This window comes from Dermacentor variabilis, chromosome 1 (genome assembly GCF_050947875.1).
Source record: "Dermacentor variabilis isolate Ectoservices chromosome 1, ASM5094787v1, whole genome shotgun sequence".
NCBI classification, from domain to species: domain Eukaryota; kingdom Metazoa; phylum Arthropoda; class Arachnida; order Ixodida; family Ixodidae; genus Dermacentor; species Dermacentor variabilis.
This window is the reverse complement of record NC_134568.1, coordinates 25,340,126-25,366,313: the sequence shown is the minus strand read 5'-3', so window position 1 is coordinate 25,366,313 and position 26,188 is coordinate 25,340,126. Positions and strand designations below refer to the sequence as shown.

The following is a 26,188-nucleotide window of genomic DNA, read 5'->3' as shown; positions in this document are numbered from 1 at the left end:
TATATATATATATATATATATATATATATATATATATATATATATATATATAATATCGCTTCAGAAGCCTCATGCATCAGTGCTACTCCCGCGTGGCTTTCGCCGTATGGCTGCTTACATTTTTTATATCGTGACGTACATTCTTATTCTGTGGCGTCGTTTTGTGTATTCCAGCCACCTTTTTTTAGCAGCGACGTGTGTCTGCGGTCTTGCCGTGCCTGCGATAACGTCGCTCAGCAGAGAACCGGTCGGTTACGATTCTGGCGCCCGCAGGCGCGTTCGCCGAGACGAAGGTAATACTGCTATATAAAAGGCGGGAAGGCGCTTCCAAGTTCCCACGTATACGCATATGCGGCTGGCGCGCGGACCCGACCGCGTAATGGTGCCGTCCGTTTGATCCGCATCAGTTATGCGTTCACTGCTGCGCGGTCGAGGAAGCTCGGCCGTCTATCTCTCTCTCTCTCGCTCTCTTTTATTTTCCCGCTCTGGTGTGCGCATTCTTTCGCCGTACGTGAGCGGCACCCGTGAGCGTTGCCGACGTTTGCGTCGGAAAGTTGCACGCTAGGCCGTGCGAGTGATTCGAAATTTGAATGAGCACCGATAAAGTTGCCATTCAGGGTCTGCACGTGTTTGCTGGAGTATGCATATTTTTTCAGGGAAGGAGGTTAGCTCCGAGTATAGTGCTTCATTGGTCCACATTGTGTCGTATGCTTTCCTGTCGTGTGTGTCGCAATTAATGTCATCGCGGCAGATACAATGAACGTTTGCGTGGCCCGATTCGAAAAAAAAAAAAATATATATATATATATATATATATATATATATATATATATATATATATATATATATATATATATATATATATATATATATATATATATATATATATATATATAAGATCGAGGTAATTGGAAAGTCTCGCACTGAAGGTGGCCTGACACTTTTCCTTGATAGTGCACGCGCCCTTGCACGGCTTCACAAAGCGAGCCTTGCTAGGCGAGCCCTCCCGGACTTTGCTGACCATATAGCTGCTGCTGCTGTCTTGCCGGATTGCACGTGCACAGGACAGCACTGATATAACGAATCGGTTTATAATGTATGTTCCCGTCCGTACCATTCCGGCATATGTTCCGGATGCCGACTCCGTTCTCTACGGAATTGCGTATAGTGAAACGACACAGCACCTAATATCCTCATTGAAACACGCAACTTCAGGCGCATATAATTGATTTATTCAAGCGCGCCTTTGTATGACTTGTCGAATAAGGTGGGCCAGTCCTGGAGATAGTGTGGTAGCAAGCTGGGTCGATCCCGGAGACAGTGTATTCCGCGGTCGCGTCGTGGGGAGTCCCCGTGTTCTCGCGGCCAGGCACGTAATCGCTATGCTGCAAAACGCTATGCAGATGATGAACAGGGAGGCCAAACTAAAGCCCAATGTTTCAGATGACTTTACCCGTTAGATAACGGGCAGCAAATGCGCCAATTCGTTGCTGCAGTACCTACATCAAACGGCTGCATGCATTTATTTTAATTTTTTTTTTATACGTATACTTTGCGGCAAGTCCGTCGAAAAAAGAACAGTTGTGTAGCGTTTAATTAACCACTTCGCGAAATATGCGCCTCACATTAATTCCAAAATGTGCCATTGGCAAAAAATATTATTATTATTATTATTATTATTATTATTATTATTATTATTATTATTATTATTATTATTATTATTATTATTAATGCTACTCTGGAGCAATAACATACTTCTATGGGAGAAATTCCGACAGCACTTATCTCACGACGACGCTCGACGACAATGCGATTGGCATTCGAGCAATGTAGCGACACACCATATTTCTGAAGTAGCGTTCATTAAACACGTGTAGTGGTAATTCTGAGACTTGCGTTGATTCGGCTCTATGCGACATGCCCCAGTATCGCCCCCCCCCCCCCCCCCCCCCCGTTGATATGTCACTCGCTTGCCAAAGTCGCCCATGAGCACGGTGGCGATGGCGTGACGACCATGGTATGACAGCTGGATGACGAAGCTGAAGTGACGATGATGGCACGACGGACGGAAGGATACATGCATGCATGCACGATACGTCTCAGCGGTGAAACTGCGCTGCTTTGCTAATTGATAAGACACAATTCAATGTTCGCGCCTGCACTCTATGCTGAAAGAACGCTCAATGCAGTGTGAGTTTCTGTATACATGACAATAACGCGGCATAGAGGAAAGACGACGGGAGGAACTAGTTTTGACCTTTGCACCGTGTCGAATGCGCACAATGGCACACCATGCAAATTTCCCGAGCGGACAACTTAGGCAGGGCGTACAGAAGCAGAGCCGCATTAAAGCACACAGTAGGGTCTAAGCGACACTACGGAAGTGGTCACACGTCAAATCAACACTTCTGCGTTCGCCGCGGTAGCTTTGTGGCTATCGCATTGCTCGAGGTCGCGGGTTTGATCCCGAACGCGACAGCCGCATTTCGACGGGTGCGAAATAAATAATAAAAAGAAAACGCTGGTGTACTTACATTTAAGTGCACGTTAAAGAACCCCACGGGGTCAAAATTAATCCTGAGTCCGCCATTACGGCGTGCCTCATAATCCGATTAATAATACGAAAAACGATAATACAATTCTGTGAATTGCATCTAATTGTACATCCAAAGCGGACTAAATTTATGGGTTACACATGAATCTCAAAAAATTCAGTGATATGGAAATACAGCCTTTGCTGAACCCTTGTAAAGAACGTAACAAATTCACATAAGATATACGATGACTTATCGAATTTGTCCGCTTTGAATGATCTATCTAATGGATGCCGTTTACAGAACCGCGATATCGGCTCTTGATGCAGAGCTATGAATTTGTAAACTTCGTGCTTCTATTCTTTTTTCAAACTTTAAAAATCTTTGAAATCTTTCTAAGCAAAATTAAGGCTCGAAATCGAAATTCCGCTTCCAACAGTCACTAGAATTTAACCTTGTCTCTCAAATGCAACAAATTTCATTAAAATCGGTCCAGAGGCTGTCTCAGAAAAACGTTCTTGCGTTTTACGTACATTTGAATAGGCCGCGTCGGAGTTGGGCCCGAGCTAAAGCTTAGTCTAAAGTCTTGAAGCGGTCGCTGCTTCTGCTACTTCTGCGTAAGCTTGCGCTCGCTGAACCAACGCCCCCTCGCGGAAAGGCGCGTTGACCGTGCGGCGGCAGCGCTTGCGTGTCTCCGTGCGCGTCGTTCGCGCTTCGCGCCGTTGGGTGGTTTGATGATCGCCGCAGCAGATGGCGTAAGGTGTCGCGTCTCGTGGAGACCATCGTTAGCATTCGCCAGTGCGAAATGGTGGGCGGAAGACCTCGCGCGAACCGAACTTAATCAAACTGCGTACGGACGCCTTCCCGTTGCATCTTTGTAATTGCTTTTAGGGCGGGGCGTTTTGCAGGCAGCTGTGGGATAAACGCCGCTCTTCGTTCGGTTGAGGAAAGTGTCGCACCTCGTATGTGATTAGTGTATTCCGTGTAGGCTTTGGTGCCGTGGTGTAGCTGGTAGCCGCGATAAATTGTTCGTTCGTACAATACATTGCACTAAACCTTCAATACTTCTGAAAATTAGCTAGGAGTGGATTACGTGACGTGTCAGGTGTATGCAAAAATGTGTGAAAGTGGTTTAGTGATATTCTTAGCGCGAGCGTTCGAGAAAATTGACACTTATGTGAGTGGTAAGATAACGCTCGGTGATAGCAACCGACTTCAAAAGCGGTTACGTCCCTAATCTGTCTTCAAGTCTCGGTGGGATACAGGCCAGATTTATTTTTACTCTCGCACCCTCGTTTATAGCAAAGATGCAGTGTTCGACGATTGAAACGCCTTCGTGTAGCTGTCGGCCCCTTGCGCCACCGTTTGCCTCTGGGGACACTGACTGCAAATGCACTGTGACTGCATTTTGCACCCCCAGCGATCACCCGGCGCTCACCGTTGGCGCAAGAAGCGCCAGCCGCTTTGCGGTGCGAGTATCGCGTTTCAATTGCTGAGCACTGTAACGTGATTTCGATCACCGTCTGTAGGCGCGGCCCGCGCATGGGCTGCCGGTACTTGGCAGCTGATAACGAACGAACAATGTCGGCAAACATGCGATAAGAACGGGCTGGACGCTATCGTGGTCGTTGGCTCGTCTGTTCCCGCAGTCTCGGACTGCGGGAACACCGCGTGCAAGCGATGAATTTTTTTCTGTGCGCTACAGGGAAACAAGAAAAAAGCGAGTTCAATCACTCGCTTTTTATAACAGCCATAGGAAGCCAGACATATAATGAGTGACGACTGAAGCAAACATGAAATTCACCTTTATTTGATTTTATATCGACTTCCTGTTCTTTGTGAATTAAAAAGAAAGGTGGAAGACGATTTGCCGCTGGCGGGAGCCGAACCCAGCTTTCCAATGCACGCGTGCGGTGTTCTCCGCTTTCTTGGGTGTTTATTGTCCATGTATTTCAGCCCAGTACGTGTGCATAAAAAGTACCTGTACGTACCTTTTGAGGTATTTATGCGGGTGCAGGTAATCTTAGTGTGTACCGAAGCAGTTCACGCACAATAGTTGATCCACTGAATCTGCATGAAAGCTGTGGTTGTTTCAGTTAACCCTGTGATGGTCAACGTATCAGTAGGCATGCTGGAGATAGTCATTAGTCGTGGATAGTTCAGCAAACCAATTGCTGAATGACTAATTCAATTAGTACTCAAATGACATTAGTTTTCTTATTTTTCACAGATGTATACTCTCCGTGGCCACAAATAAAAGTGCACAAATTATTCGAATATTCCTTACCGTGAAACTGCTTTGGACCATTAAAGGGTTCAAGACGCCCTTTCAACGTTACGCATTCATACACGTTAGGGGATACGGTTGATTTTGTTGAGAATTTATTCAGAAAATCGAACGCAGAGTCTGAAATTCGCAACGGACTCCACAGAGAGAGAGAGAGAGAGAGAGAGAGAGAGAGAGAAAGAAATTAAACAGTGACAAACCGAAACCCGTTTGCAATAAGCAGAGCTCGTCATTCAGTATGCAGTATATGCACGCCGCATCCACTAGCATTTTTATTAGTCGGTTCGCACCATACGTAAGCAGGGGAAAAGCAAAACCACGCACATGCTAGCGGTGTACTTATTTCGAGATGCGCCAGTTATTTTTTTCTTTGCATGATGGCACGACGGTCGCTTACTGCTGTTTTCTGCACTCCTGTCCTCTATCTCGGTCTCTCGTTCTCGTTTCATTATTTGCGTCCCGTTTTTCTAGACGACGCAGCAAAAAGCGTATACCGCCGTAACCGTATCAGCATGAACTTAGTTTTTTTTTTTTTTTTTAATGAGTTTCATTTGAGATTTACGAAAACCGGCGGTGGCGTGGCATTCGACATCTGCGGAAGATGTCTGCCGTTATAAATGTGTTGTATAGATTCAGGTAAAAGATGCCTCGGATACGATGTTTCTTTCTTTTCCTGCAAAATATAAAGTATCAACAAATAAAGTTGTACTAATGATACCCACAATGCATATGGGGATACCGCCCCAACGGAAATTTTAAATCACCATCTAAGCGGTCTACACGCTGTTCCCGAAATGGGGAGTAATACAGTTGGCATCGACGAAGGGCGCTCGGTGTGGTACCAAAATGTATTCGTTTCTGCGTAGTGCGGACTGTACAGCCGAGGCTGCTCGCGCACAAGCGCGTGCAACGTTCGCTGGCGATCGTGTAGTGATTGCGCCGTCATTACACGGGCCGCGCGGTGCCGGTCAGCGACAATTACGCCCTGCTCGCCGCGCACGGTCACGGCATAGAGTGTGTGCGCGCGCGCTCGACCCCTCGCCGCTGACTTGTTCCGCCTGACAGGTGGAACCGGGCCAGTCCCGAAGTCCGGCTCCGTTCCCATGGAGCGTTTCTTGATTTTGTTGTTGTTGTTGTTCTCGCTTAGGTGCCTCTCCCCGCTCATCGTAAACACGCGCTCGCCGGCACACTGCTTGCTGCGGGCCTACCTGGCGAAGCTGGCGACAAAAACCCTATAGCCTCCTATATGGAAAAATGTTTCGTCTTCGAAGTGATGGTTTATCGCTCGGCGCGTTGCATCGTTGCCTCCCCCTCTTTGTGTGTGTGTTTGTGTGTGTTCGTAAGCGGAGTACTAATCGAAAACATGTCGCGCTCGAGACAGGTTTGATTGATTCGTTGGCCCGCTGTTATATACGGAGCGGGAAGCCCCGGGGTGAAATCGAGGAGCGTCTCTCCTCGTACTGAGAAAGTCCTTGCTCCCGCAGATCGTTGTCCTTCCGAGGACACGCAAGAGAGAGAGAAAGAGAGAGGGGGTAACGCAAGGTAAATCCGCTGTCGCCTGCCCGGAGCGCAGGTGGCAGTCTCATTTCTCATTTTCTCTTCGTCTCGCCGCTGAACGTGTACCGCCTGCATGGTCTAGTTGTAGGTCTTTGCGGCAGCCCTCACGTTGTTTTTTTTCTTCGCAGTGAGGCTCGAATTTAACCTACCTAAACTCTGCTCGTTTCATTAGGCATTATTAGCAGGGGCCGGTTTCAGCTTTCCCTCGCGCGGTTCGCGCATGAGGGCCCGGGCCATCGACCGGCACCCTTTTGTTTTCCTTCTGCCTCCGCGTCCTTCCTCTTCGTTGTTTGTTTAATGGCCGCAGCAGTCCCTTGCGCCGTGTATACACACTCGTTTGTCACGCAGTTTGCCCCCCCCCCCCCCCCCGTCCTCTTCTAATGAACTGTCTCGCGGCGGGCCGTCCACGCATGGTCAGTCAGCTGCCACGGTGGCTGCGGTGTCGGTATTACGCGGGAGGCGGGGGGGGGGGGGGCACACACACGCCCACCTTTGCCGAAACTTGCAACCCGGCCGATGACGTCGAGCACGCTCGTTTGTCGCCGCCGTGCTGTTGTTCCTGTTGCCTGTCGCGCAGCTTCGTTGCTTCTCGTGGGCATGTTACGCGACTGACGCGGGCACTGTCAGCGCCGTATGCAAGTGCGCGGCCGGAAGGCCCCGTTGCTCGGCGTGCCTGCCGTCCACAGTCGGGAGAGGGGCGTTCGGAATTTTCGCCCACTCGTTTGCGCACCGATCCGGAGCTACTTCCTGTACTTCATCCCTCGAATTCCCCCTTTCCCACTCTCTCCCACCATCCTCTCTCAATCTCTCTCCTTTTTTTTTTTCGTTTATATTTAGCACGAATCACGAGGGGGCTGCACACGTATCCAGAAGAAATTTCGGGTTTTCAAGAAATCATAGCTTCTCTCTCTCTCTCTCTCTCTCTCTCTCTCTCTCTCTCTCTCTCTCTCTCTCTGGCAAAAAATAAGCAAAAGCTGCCTTCTCGGTGTCCTGGTCCCATCGCGCTGCTCTATTCATAAGAAGCTGTCTGTCTGCGCACGCGAGACGAAGGAACACTGAGCTTTTTTTCGGTGGAGACCGATAACTGTTACTTCTTATGGTGCGAAGGAAACTTATAATAAAGGCTTAGTGAGTGACGAATGTAAGTGAGCGGGGTGAACTTATTATTGTGTTATGCGGAGTTAGCTTTGCAAGGGGATGTTTGTGCGACAGTCGGTTAATTTCGATAGCTAGTGCCATTGCTTGTCAGTACGCAAAGGTGCAGGGAGCAAGTGCGATAAACTCTTCAGAATTTATAATGGTGGTGGCGATGATTGGCACCGTTAGCATAATGGACGAATATGATACCAGTGATACAGCGGTAGAAAGTGCTGTACTATTGTCGAAAAAACCGTCCCGTTGGCAGCCATCGCTTGGGCATCACGAACTGTTTGTTATACGCTGTTAGGCTCCGACGATTATTACCCGAAGAAACAATAAAACGAACCATATGCTTTGGGGAGGTAAGGAGATAAGAATGTTATCGCTAAGCAAACATTCAGTTTATATACTCTGTAGCTTATGGACAAATAAAAATAAAGTAACTTATTATTTCCTACTCAGCCATCATTGCGTTAAATTACTTTGGAGATGAATGCGTGATGTCAGGAACGTTCGGTGGGCATAATCACTGCGAACAGAAAAACAAAAAATGGGTGTTTGTTTCCAGGCCCTATAGCGACCTTTGCAAGAGCTTCGTGAAATATTTTCATTCTATTGTTTCGTAGTGAGCGCCGCGAAACGGTGCACAACAGGTTCACGCGCCCACAAAACTTTTCGAGACGCCTAAAGTGCGAAACGTCCCTAATGTCTCGCGGCTTAAGCAAGTAGCTTGGTGTTTGAAGACTGCGGATACTTTGCGTTCATGTGCATATTGAAGGCCTCGACCACAGGCTGCTACAACGTGTTCGAGCTTTTTCACCATTTTGGCCTTCCAGAAACATCTACGGGTGAGCGTGCATCCTGTTGTTTCTGTTGCCTTGGCCAGTACGAGTATCACCAGTGCTCTTGAGTGAAGCGAACTGATACTTGTTACATCGTGTGAGTGGAGCCTAAGATTGGCACGTGCTTCTTGTCCTGGGCATAGGAGAGAGGTCATAAGAGAGAGGCAGGAAGGTTAACCAGGCAGAGAACGCTTGCGTCATGCCGCGCTGATACGTCATTCTTGAACTGCTTCAATTTTGCGCCGGCCGAGTAAAATCCATGTATCTTTTGATTGCGAGGACAAACCTGAGCTTTTCTTTATTTATATTGATATACGGCACGATTTCTTGTTCCTGCCTGCTTGTTGTCATTTGTCTGCGCTTATTGCTATCTTTATGCGTCAAGACTTGCTGCGGTATGATGCGAGAGCGTCACTGCCTTTACTGGCAGTACACCGTGCTTCCTTTGAGTAGAATCCAATACAGACCACATAGTGTGTGTGTGTGTGTGTGTGTGTGTGTGTGTGTGTGTGTGTGTGTGTGTGTGTGTGTGTGTGTGTGTGTGTGTGTGTGTGTGTGTGTGTGTGTGTGTGTGTGTGTGTGTGTGTGTGTGTGTGTGTGTGTGTGTGTGTGTAAGACTTGGCGATACGGGGAGAGATAAGCTGGACTGCTCCTGCGGGGCCTTGCATGGCAGCTGCTATGCAAGGCCAGCTCTTGTTTGTTGTCCTGGAACCTTGCTGCACTGTCGTGCTTAGAAGTCTCGCGTAGACAAACAATAGATGAAGGTGCGGCGTTGATAAGCGATGTTTATTGCGCCCGAATGTAAAACCTGCAGTACGCTTGCCGCTTGCCACAGCCCTCAAGCTCGCGACTGAGATTTCACTGTACGAGTGTGTTCGTGCGTGCATGAATTTATGTCCGCGCTACGGTAACAACGATGGAAGTTTCTCTCATTTTTCTTCTTTCAAGTGCAGTCACTAACGTAGAGAAGGCGCGCAGCTAGTCTCAGCTGTTAGCGCCCAAGTTCACTTACTCCAGTAAAACGCTGGTAGTTGTCTCAGCGTAATTCAGTGCGCCGTAAGTGATTCCGCAGAACATCAGGAAGTTTGCCCCTAAACCTGAGCGACTTCGTAATAAATGAATATTTATTCTATCGCCCACATAATTCAAACGTACTCCCCGAACAAGGGAAAATGACCATTGTTATTTACAATATGACGGAGTCTGACCGTCTGCCCGCTGATAATTCAGGGTTCATTTGTATACAGCTGTTGTTGGATTTGCCTGGACAGCACGGACGGTGTGTTCCGTATACATATAGAGCGTTTTGATACTGCTCTCGGCTATAGGCGATAACTTCCTGCTTTACATTTGTCGAACCATTCTCGATGGTTCGCATACGGACAACTGTTTCGAACCTATAACCACCCACACTAATATGATAAAGCTGTGGCGCTACGCTGTGCGGTGTATTATATAGCTTTGAAGTCTTAAGTGTAATCAGAGCTTCATTCGCACAACATGCTTCAGCTAAATATGTTGGGCGTGCTTTTTAATGACAGCGTTGTACAGAGGAGTGTGACGGCCTCCAAGGGTTGCTGGACATTGGTGGTATTCTTTCTAAAAGCTGCGTGCGCATTCTTTTCCAGACATTTAGTAGCTCTGCTCTGGCATCGAAGCATGTATTCAATAAGTTCATAAAGCTTGAAGCTCACTCAATTGCCAAACAAGATTGCATACAGATCCTCATAATAGATGCCTTGCTCGTTGACTCCGCGCTTTTAGGCTGCAATGTTTTCGTTTTGATTTCTTTTCCTTTCGCGCGCTCCAACTTAGCCAGGCGTACCTCCTGCGCTGTCTGCTCTTGGTTTCCCCTAGGCTAAACAAGTGACTGCCTTAATGATGAAAACTTAGCGCGCCAAAGGAAACCGCGCTGCGGAAAACGGAAGTTGCTGCTTGCCGCGGAAAAGTCTTCCTGCGGCCCCGTCGTCCTTCACTCGCAGCTGCACCAGGCAGGAGAACGCAGGCGCACGCACTTCCCGCGTCGGTGGCGTGGCTCGGCGGCGCTAACGCCTCTGCCGTGCGAAACCAAGCGCGCGTGCCTCGGTTCAGATCCCAAACGCGCCGCCGGGCGCTGCTGCTTTATTAGCCTTTATCACCCGCCTCGCTCGAGCTCTTTATGGGCGCATTAAATGTGCGCGTCGCCCATGGGGAGAGGGCGCACTGCCGGTGTAATGGTGGTCGTCGGTGGAAGTCTGCGGGAGGGCGGTGTCGGATAACAACAGCGGCGCCGCAGCGACAACGCAACACGCCCCGTGCCGATAGCTCACGGCCGATTACTCCGCACCTTCCTGGTTTTGTGAGCTCCGTGGCCGTTGTCGCTTTCGCGACGCTGTCGTATGTAACGTGCCTTGTGCTAGGGTCGGTGCTTCGTGTATCCTCTTCTGACGGTCTCCCCGCCCTGAAGCCGCTGCAGAAAGCACCGCGCTACACTTCCAGGGTGTTTGTTGGATGCACGTGCGTGGTTTACCAAAGGCCGCACGGAAAGCCGGCCCAGTGCACTGCGACCACCTTGTCCCCCCCTCGTACCGCGCTCCGTCGCCTGTCGTCTTCCTGGCACGCGTACCACGGTGACTCGACACGATCATGCACATGGTACGGTACGCGCGTATCGCTACGCCACTAGTGCTTTTCCCCGCTTCGTCACTGTAGTATATAGTATGCGCTTGCAACGCTTACTGGCACCTCGCCAGGGACGCAGATGCAAATAGAAGCACAGTCTTTGTTGGAAGTTCCGAAGCCACGGCTTCCGCATGTGGCAGGATCTGTCTCCGGCACTTGTTTGCAGTATACTCGTGCAGTATGTCTGGCGCTCTGAAGCTCGGGAGCGAAATGAGCGCGACCCCATCTCAACCTCCAGGGCATCCAACGAACGTTCCACCATAGGTGTCAGCACGCTACCCGGCGATAGGCCAGGTCACCCGCGCTGTGGCTTGTGAACTTTTGAAAATGACTGTACGTGGACGTGATCGTGTGGGTGCCGTTCAGTTGCGTGTTCTCTTCTTTAACCTATACGCGCTTTCTCACTTCAAGTAGCCGTTGTTTGCACTGCGCGGTTCCCAAGCTCAGCACTGAGCACAACACAGGTTGATTGTCTCGAGAAAATGTAAAACACGTGATCTAGGGATACGTGTGTTGAACTGTACTATATACCATAGCCAACTGGAAGCAGAAATACTGCACGTTCTCGCCTCGGCTTCGTTCAGTGCGACGTTCAACGTCATACGCTATGTTGGCATGAAGGGTGCCCTTCCCTTTTAGTAGCATCTTATGATCATTGTCACAAAGCAGTAGCACTAACGTAATAGTGATTTTGTTTCGTTCACCTATGCATTGCGGCGGTTAATTTTCTTTACATTTTGTTCTACATGAAAGCGGTGTGTGTGTGTGTGTGCGTGCGTGCGTGCGTGCGTGTGTGTGTGTGTGTGTGCGTGCGTGCGCGTGCGTGCGTGCGTGCGTGCGTGCGTGCGTGTGCGTGTGTGTGTGTGTGTGTGCGTGCGCGTGTGTGCGTGCGTGCGTGCGTGCGTTACACAATCTGCCACATTTAGTATTTAGTGCTAAAATGTGTGCATAGCTGCATGCAGTGACTCAGTCTTGCTCGTCTCAGGAGTTTATTCGTTTTCGTGTCGTGTCAGCACGTTTTTCTCGCGCCGTACGACATTTGTTTTAGCTTTGCGAAAGTTGCGTTGCCAGCGCCGCGAAGCGTGGATGCTGTCAGTCGAGCTGTGTGTGTGTGATATCGTTCGCCGAACGGCGTTTTGTCGGTTCTGTCGGTTGTATACGCAGGGAAGCTGATTCGGTAGCGCAGACGTGTTTTCTTTGTCCGACCGCGGGCTCGATGCTCCGCGGCACCTCGCTACTCGTCACAAGAGAGTCGCGAATGATGCATGCTTCCGGGATGGCAAAACCGCATCTGACAGATGACATTACGGCCCAGCGCGCCCGTGCGTGACTGCGGCATACAAGTAGTTTTTTTTTTTTTTTTCGTTCACTTTCATTTTCTTTAGCTTACCATTTCTACGCTTCAATTAAAAACTACGAACGACTTCGCTTGTGCTTTCCGTGGCTTTCATTTATCTGTCGGCTTCATATGGTTGCGACTAACAAAAATCGGGCCCCTAGGTTCCTCTTCTTCTCCTTCGTTCCTGTCTTTATTCATCCGGGTGCCGGTATGTGCCTGCGTCGAAGACGTCGTCCTAGGATTTTGCGCTGTTCGGAGTCATTTACCTTGTTCGGGCGTATACGCTTCGGCGCCGCGACACCCTCCGGTGGTTCGAGCCGGCGGCATTATATAGTGCCTCACTATAAACCGTATATACGTATGCTAAGAACCAAAGTTACTGTTTTCTCCAAGTCTTGGCCACGATACGGTGGCATTTGCATAATTTCTGCGCCCCCTTTTCTCTTCCGCGTGCCTCGTAGTAATTGGGGCGCCTTGCCCTGTCGGTCCGCCAATTCTCTTACCGAAGAGGCATGCGCGCGCGCGGCAAGCGTTTTTTAAGCAGAGGCGAAGCTTCCCAGCACCCATGTGTTTTGTCCCACCGAACGTTTAAGCAAACCGCTGCGTGTTTTCGCGTTCGTTCGCCCGCGCGTAAACATTCACGTACGTTTCGTGCTGCTTTCGACGCCTGCTTTGTAGTGCACTTCAGCTTGGGTCGCTTGAGGCTGTTGGGGCTGAAGACAGCTGTTTTACTGCTGCCAAGAGTTTCCGCTTTGTGTGATCGTGCATGCTCGCGAACCCGCGAGGCACTGCTGCGCACATGCACATTAACATGCGGTTTAGCACTTGGAAACCTGTGCCTAACGTCAGGTATCGTGCGTGTTCGTGTGTGTGCATGCTAGCGAGTGCTAAGTGCGATGAGAGAGAGGCTCGAAAAGTAATTTAGGCTACCAAGCGAGCAAAGTTGCTACCAGTCATGGAACAGAAGTTTCGTGCTTTTATTGATATGTGAGAGCCACTTAAATAGTGCATAGAAAAGACGGAACACGCCACCGCGGTTGGTACCGAAACCGTAACCGGCCGCACGTATATACCGTGCCGTGCTCGCTGCTATGTGGTTGCCGTGTAAATCTAATATATCTGAATCCCCTTGCTCTTTCTCTCACTGACCGCTGGCCTGTTAGTAGCTGAACGTGCATTGTTGTGGCGGACGTGTTGCACGGTCGGGTGGAATTTTGCTGACCTCCGTGAACTTTTTAAACAAGTGTTTTGTCTGCAATGTTTCCGGGACCTCTGTTGTACGATCAGCTCCACATTGCAGTTTGGGCACGTTGGTATTCCACAAGGAAGAATTATAAAAGAAAAGTGAACAGACACTCATAAAAAGGAGGCACACACGTACACACAAATGCGCATACACATACAAATACACAATTGTGTGTGTGCGTGCGCTTTTTATGGTTGTCGCTGTCGTGGCTTCAGCACATGACGTTTTGTCTGTCTGTGTACAGTTCCCACTTCTTTGTTGTTCCTGTAACGACCGTGGCCCATTACTGGGCAGCGGAAATTAATCGACCTGAGGTGTTTAAGCATATCTCGCTACAAACGTCATCGCATTACACGTTATGCAAAGAGCGGCACAGTTTAGGCGCATGAATGAAATGAAACTTCATTTCGTGCCGTCCATACAGCAACTGGTCGGTACTCCTCTTAAGGCGAGGGCAGTGACGCCTCGTCGTTGTGGGTTCGCGGTACCGCGACTGCGCGCACATGCAGTGCAGCAATTGCCCCGTTCTGTTCCGGGATGCATTCGCGCACAAAGCCGTGCCGCCGCGGTGTCTGGCCGCCGGGTGTTCTTCATTCTCCTCCAGCGCCTCCTGCTCTCTCCGTCTCCCTTGAGCACGAGCAAACGCGCGCGCCTTGTAGAGGAGACCGGACTGCTGTTCCGCCCTCGCTTTAGTGCTGGCGTCTGACTCAAGTGCCGTGTGTGGGCGGAGTGGCAATTCGGAGCTGGAACCCCCCACCCTCTCCACCCTCGCTGCCCGTGCCGTCCGCTATTTGAGGGATGCGCTTCGCTGGTTCTGTGCTCGCGTGCGTGTGTGTGTTTGAGAGAGAGAGAGAGAGAGAGAGAGAGAGAGAGAGAGAGAGAGAGAGAGAGAGAGAGAGAAATGTATTCCAATACCGAGAACGAGCGCACTATATACGTGCGCTTCCTCGTGTTGCTCCTTACGCGTGCTCGCGAGCGCGTGGTGTACTTCATCCCCCGCCCCCTTTCTGCCTGTCGAAGCTGGTTCCGGAAAGAAGAAAGCGATAAAAAAAAATAGCTGCCATATTGCAGGTCAGGATATTCTCGCCCCACTGTTCTGCAACCGAGACATTCTCAGAATAGGGTTATGACTGGGGGTGACTTGTACTAGTAACAAGCTCCTTTCGCCACCGGAAACTCGGTTTAGTTCTGAGTATAGTGTAACTTGTGCGTTGCAACATCCCGCAGTCTGGTACGTGGCTTCCTCTTGTCGTGCCTCCATCCTCCTCCTTACCGACTTGCTACTCAATACGTACATGTCTAGGCGCCATAAAACCAAGAATATGTCACTCTTTAGAAAGGAGAGAGAGAAAGTGTGCGTGCGTGTAGGTGTTTGCGGGGAGGGGAATTTGGGAGCTATGTGTGAAAGGTTTTCGTAAACGCAACGTCTGACGTTCAGCGCTCAGCGCCCAAAGATGCCCTGTATCTGCCTTTTGAACGTCGCTATTGGAAACGACAAGTAAAACTTCAGCATGCTAGAAGTTACAGCTTGAGTGATATTTTGAACAAGCATTAGGGAGAACTCGAAAGCAATATTTTTTTGTAACTTGTTCGGGCAGTAACTAGCGGATATAACGCGGTCCTGTGCAAAGGGGTTGGAGGCCAGAGAACGCATTTTTTAAACTTTTGCGCGGTTGCCCGGGTGATCTCGTTTGAGTGTCCGGATAACGGATCTGGCTTTTGGCTCAAGGTCACTTGAAGGTCGCAGACGACGAGAGCTCAAAGAATTTCACGCTCAGAAGTGAGCCTTCTTGAGAAAAGCAAGCGCCAGTTACACTGATCAGTGCAAGCTCTGAAATGCCCGACTAATAAGGCTTGCTTTCTTGCACCTATGACCCAGACAGTATGCGGAAAGTTTCGTGAGGCGTCTCACCTTCGCTGGCGCGTCTCTCCGGCATTCACATGCACTACCTCCGAATCACATACACTCGGGGGCACGAGCACGCACGATGCTCGTGATCTCGCGGCATCCCGCGGGTCCTCGGCGCGCCCGCTAGCACCGCAGCTGCAACTCCCCCTGTTTGTGAGTTCAGTGCACCTGTCGACCCGATGGACTCGCATATTGAAAAGCACTTGCACCCTGTTATATATATATATATATAACCGCGCGCGTTGTCGCGGTAGCCTCATGGAGCGTGTACGCGCTGCCGCCGTTATTTATGGCGCTCGAAGCGCTTTTATCTCTGCGTGCGGCGAGCGTGTAATAACGCGCAGCGTGGCCGACGAAAGTGGGAAGTGCGCGATCGGTGGCGCTGCCTGGGACGGACGTTTAGTACACGTGTCCAGTCGCCTTGCGGGGCAGCAGGCACGTCCGTACCGGCCTGCTCTCAAACTCGGTCGCTGTTACAGCCGGTGTACTGTACCAAATAGTCCATTTCATTGCCGGTCCCCGCTCGGTCGTGCCCGTGCGGATGCGCCGTGTATTACTGATAGCCCCGCTATCGCGGTGCTTGCAAGTGCTCGGCCCTTTCCTCGTGCGAGTACTCAGCTCCCGATGTACGCCCGCGACTAATAGCCCTCAAGCTGTGCCTGGGTGTCTCGGTTCATAAGGGCGTTGCGTATATACTGCGATCGCTGCCTACCGATGTTGCCCGCTTTGGAGGGGATTCCAATCAAGGAGAGTAAGCCAAGGTGGTTTTCAGTATTTTTTCTTTTCTGGCATCGTTAGTTTGAGTAATCTGGTGACACGTCAGGGTCGCGGCGCTCTATAGGGAACGCCTGTGGTCGCTCACGAAAGCTTACAGGAAAGGAAAGCTTTTTAGTGATGAATGGGAAGGGGGCGTTATGAGCCGATTTTTAGGACAGAAATATAGAAAAATCTGCACAGGCCATGGGCAGAACGGTTCGCAACCTTCTTGATTTCTTCCGAGTCGCTTTCAATATTATTCGCTTCGCTTTTGGTTTCCTTGTGACGACAATCGACATTCCTCGTACGGACTTGCGCGCGTTCCGTTTGCCTCCGGCGTCCGTCTTTCTGCATGTTTTCGACTGGTTTCGAACGCTTTCGCTTGCGTAGTTTTCTTATCTACCACCTCAGATGTGATGTAGGATGTTGCACCCGCAGATTCACGTCGTCTGCTCTGCGGAGTTATTTCTCCGAGTTTTGTTATCAGTGTCGTCTGTAGTTCTCCTACATGTACGCAGTGCTTACTCTCTGCCGCTTTCTATACTCCCTTTCCCATTACACCTCGTGTAGGGTAGCAGACCGGAAGCTCATCTCGCTGCGGTTCCTGTGCTTGCCTTCTCTCTCTCTTTATCGTAGATGTTTTCTCGTTTGCCGCAGACTTACCGCCGACATCATCAGTGCTCCACTTACTCATTTTCTTGAAAGTATTCCTCACGTAGTGCGGACAGGCAGGCGTACTTATGTGGAACACCTATGTATTTCGTTGCACATTTTGGGTATCGAGAATATATCAAAAGCGGTGATAGTCTCGGGATTCCTTGAGGTCTAAACGGCTTTCATATTCCGCAGTAGCACGTTCTGAAAATAACTAAATTGAAAGCTATCGAGGGAACTTTCGCCAATTAAATACTTGAAGTGATTTTTCGCACAATTGCTTAAGTCCGCCGGATCGAAGGTGCCGTCGAATAATAATAATAATAAAGCTCTCTTTCCGCTAGCCTCTTGTTACGAATTACTCTTCGTTAATACATCTGGTAGAAATGCATTGTACGTGTGGGTTTTTAGTGAAACTTGTTCGGTTCTAAATTCTCTTCCGTTGTAGCCAGCAGCTAGGCATGGTCGATAATTTTTTTTATTTTGTTAACGATTAATCGTTCATAATTTTAACCTTTAATCGATTAATCGCCTTCGATGCTGGATTTTTTTAAATTAATCGATTAATCGAGATGTTTGCCGGACACCTTAAAAAGGTTGAAACATAGTTACCTACTTTCGTGGGACCGTATCTTAATGTTTGAGAGGTGGAACCAAGTTAGAAATACAAGTGTATAAAGTTTCATGAATAATCTTTAATTTGCTAAAGACTAAATAGTTTCCATTAGTGGCCGTTCAAAAGATAAACATTATATGTTATAACATGGCACTTTGAGGACCATTAAACAAGATAAATGGCACTAGAGAATCCCTATAAAGTACAACTAAACGAGAAATAAAAATGAATGGCAGACGTGAAACGTGAAGTCGAACTACGATATGCAAAAAATTGCAATATGTACCGAGCAAAAGAAAATGACTGGTTTAGGGTTTTAAGCCACATGCGCTTTTCTACAGAGCGAAGGAATGTCAATTAGCTGAGATGTTTGGGTGAAACCGACACTTTCTTTTAATGGCCACACTACCAGCATGCGAGAATAGACGCTCGGAAGGTGTAGATTTGCTAGAATCGTCATGAACTCCATCGCTATGTCAAATATATGCTCAAAACCGGCGCGAATGCTGTGCCACATCTTTAGCGGACTGGGAGTGACACGATGATCGACGGCTGAGTTGCTACGGTATGCCTTGAACTGCGAGGACAGTTCAAGATTCCGTCCTCGGGCGGCGTGGGAAGCAGTCGGCTCGGCATCACTCGGGACTCGCAAAAACAGTCGACACTCGCTTTACTGCGGCTCCGCACAGTCACTGCTCGTGCTCCACCATTCGAGTACGATTTCAAAAGTTTGCCGTCACTCCTGTCACTCTGAAAAACGATTTATCGGACATGTATAAACGATTAAGTCGATGAAGTGAAAGGAGGACATCGATGAATAATAGTTTTGCGGTATGCTTCTAATCGATTAATTGTTCATCGATATTATAAACCCTACCATCGTCGTGTGTGTGTGTGATGTTATGTAGTACCGGCTCGGTTGCATATCTGTCGGTTGCAATAGCGCACAGGTGATGCAAAACATATGAACAGACCGCCAAGGAAATGCGTGAGCAGCAACCACACATTGCTTCCAGCACTAAGTGTGGTGTCAACGTCTACGGCAGAGATTTTCCAAATCGCCGTCAAAAAACGTTTTTCGAACTCGACGACTTAGTGCGGCCGCATCCCCGCTCGTCACTTCCGGCACTCGGGACCTACGCCGTCGCAACGTTTCACGTGGCGACGGCGGTTTATTGACGTAATAGGCGAATAGACTTTTTTGTGCTAGTTTTTTTATGGTTAAGGGATCATCATCATCATCATCTTTCGTGCCTACTTCAGGACGAAGGCCTCTTTCAGCTACTTCTGATTACCCCTCCATCGCGTCAGTTGGCTACTTTCTAAGCCTTCCAGGTTTCCTGATCCCACCACGCCACTTAATCACCTGCCTACATCGACCACGCTTGCCTCCTGCTCTAACAGGCGACAGGTTTACTGCTCTGCGCATAGTATGACCTGCTCAATTTCGCATAGACTCATACGTATGGCGTAGTAAAATAATGCGTTTATACCCATACGTGGGATGGCAGCAAAGTGCTTGTGTGCGCGAAATTCGTCAGTTGTTTTAAGAATCCAGCAGCTCGAGATTAAGCCGAAAATTTTTACCGTGGCGCCGTCACTTCTATGCTATTCTGTATAGCTTGGAAACGTAAACCCGTTCCGCAACGGCTCCCAGGATTCAGTGATGACGGTGAAATCGGTAATTGTATACGTGGCTCGCGGCACAACGTGTAGGTGCACGAGCAAAACTGAATGCACCCCCAAACTTGTGACGACACGGCGCCGCTGTGGGGCATGTGTGTTTGTGTGCAGCCCTCTACGGGTGTTTGGCCGTGTCTGCGCCTGCTGACGTAACGTGCGGCCTCCCCCACTGTCTCCTTCGGCAGCATCGTGCGCGCGGAGAAGATGGCGGCTTGGGAAATCGCCTTAGCGCCGCGCATACGCACGTGTGCGTGCGTGCGCCGCTGGGCGCTCATTGTCGGCTCGCGCATTGTCGGATCGAGGTCGCCTCGGCGATGAATGGGCAGAGCCGTTGCGGCCGAATCGCTGCGGCGTTATTGCTAATAGTTTTCTCCCCGCCGCTTGGTGCGAAGCTTGATTTAATCTTTGCACGCTCACCTCTCGGGGGACGGTCGAGCGTGCGCGTCGGCGGCGGGTTCCCCTCGCTTCCTGCAGCTGCGGCCATCAGCTTCGCCTCTTCGCCCTTGGAGGTTTCTTCCGCTCGCCCTTGCCGCGCCGTTCATTCGCCAGTTTCGCTTTCTCGACAGCGTTGAGCGCGACGACTGGACTTCTCATTGTGCCATAAACGGTATACTTCGACGTTATCGGGCCTGCGGAGAGAGGAAACTGCGCGGTAGGAAATGCACACGGAAGTCTTCTGCCGACGCGCCGCTTGCTCTTTCGACGTGTGGGAGATCCTCGGGAAGAATCAAGCGGGGCACCGGAATAAGCGTAAGGGGGAAGGCGCACGTAAGTGTCTCTGGTCCGCCAGAATAAGAAAGGCGGCTGAAAGGAAGGAATGAAAAATAAGCTCGCGAGCACGAGGCTTGCGTGGCCGGTGCATATACTACTTCTAGCGCTTTTCATCGCGTGTTGATATATAGGAGTGCTGTGGAAGCGGCAGCCGAGTGCAGGTGCTATCGTTTGGGGTTCATGCGAAACATAATTCTGGGCACGAGAGATGCAGTTCCGCCTGCCTGTAGCCGTCAGCAACTCACGCAAATGCAAATATTGCTCTCGGTGCCCTGCCAACTAGTACTCTTCATACGATGTTTTCATTTTGCAGCCACACACAGGATATTTGGGGCGACATTGCTACCGCGAAGTTGTTTCGCGTCCCTTTCGCCATCGTGATAGCTTCTTTTCCGTGCTTATAATCGAATGATGCGCGAGCTTTAATGGTGTTCTCTGAGCACATTGTAACACATCTTCAACACGTCCTCGTTTATACATCGTAACGCTACCCTACGAAAAATAGCTCGTCGGCCTTAGTACTCCAAACTTCGGTAACTTAAAATTCTGTTTGCCATTTTACCATCTTGCGTGCCGCTTTTGCATTTGCTTGCGAACGCTTAACATATGATTCGGATAAACTTAGTCAGCCGTCACGGACAGCCGTAACGTCGCCTTATGCGTATTTCGCCGGTGTGGTTGACCTGCTAAAGTTGTGAAGCCACCGTTTGATCGCCCACCTGACACCGGCGCTTCGGACTTGGCCGCATGCGGCAGCGTTGGTAGCGTCCTCGCACAGCGCGAGCTAAACTCGAGATGAGCCAACTGCTGTCTGCTTGTGGACAGGCCGTCGACCAGTTCACGTGTTGCACACTTCCGGTCGCAGCGTCTGCCTCTTTCCCCTTCCGGTGCTTGGCGTCGTCGTGCAGTCTTTCATGGAACATGCCTATTGTGGCCACGGACGAGAGGGACCCGGCGCGCATAAGTGAAGAATCGCCGCTACGTTCTAGCCCCTTCCGCACCGGGTATTATTGAGCGCTGCCAGTGCCAAGGGCGCCTGGCTCGCCAATTGGTCGAGGTCGCTCCTTGCGCGGTTGCCCGTGTTATGCATCGTTTCGTGTTCTCGTAGGTCTCTCGCTATTGGTTTTGGTGCCTGCTTTTCGGTTCTTCACGCTGTGCTTTCGGTTCTCTTGCGCCTATGACGTTGTCAGAGCCCCTCCCCTGTTTTGCAGCCGCCATTGATTCATGGGTTTAAATCGACACTAAAAAAGAAACGCTAAGTCAGTTTAGACTGCTAAAGAATCATTTTAAAACTGTTTTCGTTGATTTTGGGATACTGGGTTGATCATTAGAAGCCAAAATGAAAGTGAAAGTTCCTTTTCTTTTTTCCTTTTAATTCCGCGCCAAAGCCCCAGCGCGGGTACGCCAGTGTGACGTCACGGATTCAAAGTATTTTTTTTTTTTTAAAGCATTCTCTCTCGTAATGGGAGCGTGTCGGCTCGACTAAAGTTTATGAAACTTGCCATGTTCAATCTTTCACTCCTTTCGAACTCAACGTTTTCCATTTTTACCCGTTAACGTATAACTAAGCCGTAGCAGACGCCGTCATAATCCAAGACGTCACGGTGAACTGGTGTTAGAAGTTTAGTACGGCATCGCCACCCGTCTTTCCTTTTTGCGCCTTACCAAGCCTCATTTCGCTGTAAGAGTGGCATTTTTGGTGCTACAGACGGGTAGTTTACTAATGCAGGTGGAATATGGTTTTCCCTTTCGTGTCTCATTGACGTCCCAAAGCAGCCCAGGGACTATGACACTCGGTGCACTCTTCGCGTTCCTAGTATGTATTGTGCTCCATTGACTGTGTGAAGCATTTCGAAGCTAACATTGCCCGGAAAAAAAATAAAAATAAAGGAACTCGCAAGCACACAGGCGACGAACACATCCTTCTTGAGCCACTACTATTTTTGTAATTGTTCGATTACCGGACGGTGACGTCACAACGACGATGGGATCTTTCCCTCTCTCTCTCTCTAACCGTTTCCCCGCCAACTTTGATTGCACTAGTGGGTAGTCCATGGTCTAATGGGTAGCGCATAGGAGTCTGTTGTGCTGATGGAACAGTTCGAAACAAACTGTCGGACCAACTTGGGTCACGTGTGGGCCGCTCCTCAGTGAATCTTTGAAGCCAAATTGGGATAACTGGGCGTGGGTCACTGCGCCTGTTCCGCACTTCATTAACAAAAAATATCCTGCAAAAAAACTATCCGGTGCTCGGCAGTATCGAACTCGCGCCACGCGCGTTCTTCGCGGCGGCGCCGACAGATGGCGCAGCGTGTGAAGTGGGCAGCTCGAGAGAGGACTCCCGGCTTGCATGCACGTTTGGACGTTGGCAGTGCGGTGTCGCTACATTGTCTCAATGCTAATCGCATTGCCGTCGACACTTATCGTGAGGTGGTTCCTGGCGAAATTTTTGGCGATAGTTATTTTATTTTTGTTTATTTAAAAATGCCTTACTGGCCTCAAATTGAGGCATTGAGTAAGGGGAGGTAGTGCATGGAAAATGCGTAGAATATGCGTCATACAAAAGCAGTAGCAGTTTGCATGCAACCGTACTAACTACAGCCGAGGTGCAAAAGTAAAGAAAACAAAAGATAATACAATAATAAGGAATTAATCACGCCGAGTATTTTCAATCTAGTTGTGTAATGAACGAGATCAGTGTTATGCAATGTTGAAGATAAAAACGGTACTAACGTGACAATAAGGTGCAAAACATTGTGCACGTGCAAGAAAGCATGGTGCGACGACCGTAAAACCTCACATTTTAGTAGTCGTATAGTCGGTCAAGGCGTCAGGAAATGAATCGTAGTTAGACAGGCATGTGATGCTATCCGGGAGAGAATTCCAAAATATGACGGCACGAGAAAGAACAGAGTAATGGAATGCATGTGTAGGTCGGTAAGTGCGGGCATAGCTGAAATGATCATGAAGCCTGTGCGACGTGGAGTAAGGTCGTTTCAAGCATGCTGGTGCTTGAGGGGAGTGGACGAATTTGTGAAATAGTGTTAAAAGGAAAATGTCTCGGCGAGTGTTCAAAGATCGTAATGAAAGTTTGCTTCATTCGTGTTACACTCGACTGGTCGCTGTAATCGTTTAAGATGAAGAGGCTTGCCCTGTTCTGAATCCGTTCTAGCGTTTAAATGAAGTATTTATGGTGATGGGACCAAACGGGAGACGCGTACTCTAGCTGGGGGACGATCGAGAAGTTAGGTAAGCTAATTTGCGAACACTAGAAGGGACATTTTTCTTAAGTTGCGCCTCAAGTATACCCCAACGATTGGGAGGCGTAAGCTGAAATGGACATGATGTGTTCTGACCAAGAAAGATTCAGTGTGAATAGAACTCCTAGATTCTTACATTGTGTAGCCATTGGAACAGTGTAATTATTGATATGGTAAGGATACGGCGGAGTTGACGGCCTCCGGGTAAACGACATTACTTTGCAGTTTGAGGTATTTGAAGTCATTAGTCATCTAGTGCACCAGCTAGTAATTTGTTCAAAGTCTTGCTGAAGAACGAGATGATCATCTGAACTTTTAATTGGACGATAAATTGTGCAGTCGTTGGCAAATATCCTTATAGTGGATGACACATTGTGTGGTAGGTCGTTAATAAAGATTAGAGAAAGCAAGGGACCGAGGACGCTACCCTGTGGTACACCAGAAGAAACTTCTATTGCGGAGGAAGAGTAGTTATTTGCAATAGTAAACTGCCGACAATTAGACAAAGTTACGGAGCCGTGACAAGGTAAGACGTTCCAATTTGAGTACGGTGTCATATTAGGCGACAATGTGCGATGCCTTCGAAAAATCAGGAAAGAAGCAATCAATTTGTATGTTATACTTGAAGTTGGCGTGTTGATCTGTTGTGAATTCAAGTAACCGCGTCTCGCACGAGAGGCCCTTCCTAAAACCATGATGTTTTTGAAAAAAGGAGTTTGTTAGTTTTCAAGGTTAGTTTCAAGGTTTTCAAGTTGATCGACCACGCGATAACGTGTTCGATCAACTTGCAGTGTTGGTGGTATTTGATATATCATGTATGTGATAGTGTTAAGTGGTGTAGGAAGGGTAACTGATAGACTTGCATCGTGGTGGCATGCTTTCGTCGTGCAGTTGGACAGAATACTGCTGACGCGCGAGAGGCGACACGGAAAAAAGAAACGGGCGCGTCTCTGTCGCATAGCATGCTTCGTTCACAAAACATTGTGACCCCTGTCGCTACTCCGAGTGGTCGTGAACGCTCGATAAGGGGAGGCGCGACGAAGATAGCGAGCAATCTGCTGCTTCGTCGCGCCGCTCGTGCAAAGGAGGCAAATTAAGACCGAGCAGACCGCGTCGCTGTAGAAATCTCTGCGAAGCGCGTGCTGATTTGATCACGATCCTTGGAGGGTCATTTGAGTGAGCGTTTTCTGCACTGCCGCGGGGTGTATCTTTTAGTCGAGGCAACCGCAGCCGATTGGGGGTTGTTGCTGATGCGCTGATACTCGATGGTGCTCACTATATACACCCAGTCAAGAAGCCACTGAACCAAATCTTGCTTGACCCACATTTCCCTCTTTGCCTTCTATTTACACCATTAATTTCGTGCTATTTCGACGCGCGTCTGTAACTAAGCTCCTTGGCTATAAGTTAACGCTTGCTTTCGGTCAACTAGAGCGAAAAGCTGTATGGGGAAAGAAAAACAAAACACGACAAACGGCGGCCAATTTTTCTCTGTCGAGAGGGTCGTGGTTTCCTCCTCTCCCGTATCTGCTCTCGGCCCTTCTCTCGCTCTCCCCCACCCACTCCCGCTTGTCCGCGCACGCCTACGGAATACCTGCGCATAGGTATTTCGCGCGCCGTCGCGGTGTTGGCATGGGCACCCTTCGACACCCTTATATTTCTGATATATATTTTGTGTGTGTGTGCAACTTCTCCAGTGCCAGCACGGAGCGTGTCACAGTTCGGAACGGAGTGATTTCTTCGGTGGCGTAATGAAATGCGTTCACGCCCTTCATGCATACATGCATGAACGTGCGCATGCATTGCTCCAAAGGAAAACCGTTTCGCCACGTCCTGACATGATGGCGTCAAAAAACGTCGCGCGTGGTAGTTTTCGTCGTATGTGCCTTTTTTTTTTTAAATCGATCTTTTTTTTTTCGCAGGCGCGATTTGCTTGCGTTAATGCGCGCGCTATGCCTCGATGACGCTGTACCGTGTCGCCCGCTTGACACGGCTATATTTTCTCTGCACCGTGGACCGCGTGCGGTGTAGGACTCGCCATTTCGCGTTAACTAGGACGTATTTGCATCAGCCGCAGTCTGGACCATGAGGAGGCCGCGTCGTGGCCTCTCGCAAACATTGTTCTTGATTTTGAGGGGCTTGCCTGTGTTCGTTATAAAATTTGGCACCGCGAATGTTGCGTACGTCACTGTGGCTTACTCGTTCTTAGCGCGCGGAGCGGGAAAGGGATATGCACGCAGTACGGCTCCTAACCACCGTGTTTGCGAGCGAAAGTAATGCGTGAAAGTATTCTCTGCTGTGAAGCACGTAAGACAGTTAAAGTTGCATAAGGCAGTGATATTCGCCGGCTCCTCAAGCGTTTTAAAAGCCTTGATCTCGCTTCGTAAACACAAAAGCCCCGTACTCAACGAGCTTAAGTCAGTTCTGTGCACATCATACGTGACAGGGTGTCGTAGTATGCTGGATGTCTGGCCATAAAGGCATCGAGGATAACGTGCTCGCAGATGAAATCGCTACACCCTTAGCAACGAACGCAAGCAACACTTGCACAGCTATTCCTTGCCCTATACTTTCGAACGCCTACCTGCGCAAGAAAATTGAGAATCTACTGGCAACGTATGTGAGATGTTGAAACAAAGCTCCAGCGCAATTAAGCCACACTTAGGGAATTGGCCGTCACTAACAAAGTCAAGGCGAAGTGATGTACTCCTCTGTCGTTAGAAACTAGGTTACAAACAGCACATTCCCTTCCATCTAGCAATGTTTCCAGGCGTAAAGCTGTTGTTTGAGAACAGAGCAGTTTTAGGTTTTTTTAATGATGTGTTGTCACATGTTATCAGCCCAAGCAATATGAAGCACATCCGCTGTTCAGAAAGTGTTGCTGCGGTAGTAGATATTTGTAGAGGACGTGCCTGCCGGACATTTGCGTTCGA

The 26,188-nt window shown here is 49.2% G+C and overlaps 1 protein-coding gene across 4 annotated transcripts in view; it reads left to right on the top strand.

Annotated features, from left to right (window-relative positions):
* The window catches only part of Cip4 (formin-binding protein 1-like Cip4), a 229,337-nt gene that overhangs the window by 127,309 nt on the left and 75,840 nt on the right, over nucleotides 1-26,188 (top strand). Inside the window, exon 1 of one of the 4 annotated variants that reach the window (XM_075685700.1) lies at nucleotides 10,971-10,994. The exons of the other annotated variants lie outside the window; for them this stretch is intronic. Coding sequence (XP_075541815.1) covers nucleotides 10,986-10,994 — 9 coding nt within the window. The 5' untranslated portion in view covers nucleotides 10,971-10,985. Of the gene's footprint in view, nucleotides 1-10,970; nucleotides 10,995-26,188 lie in introns of those variants that run through there. 4 annotated transcript variants of the gene reach the window in all.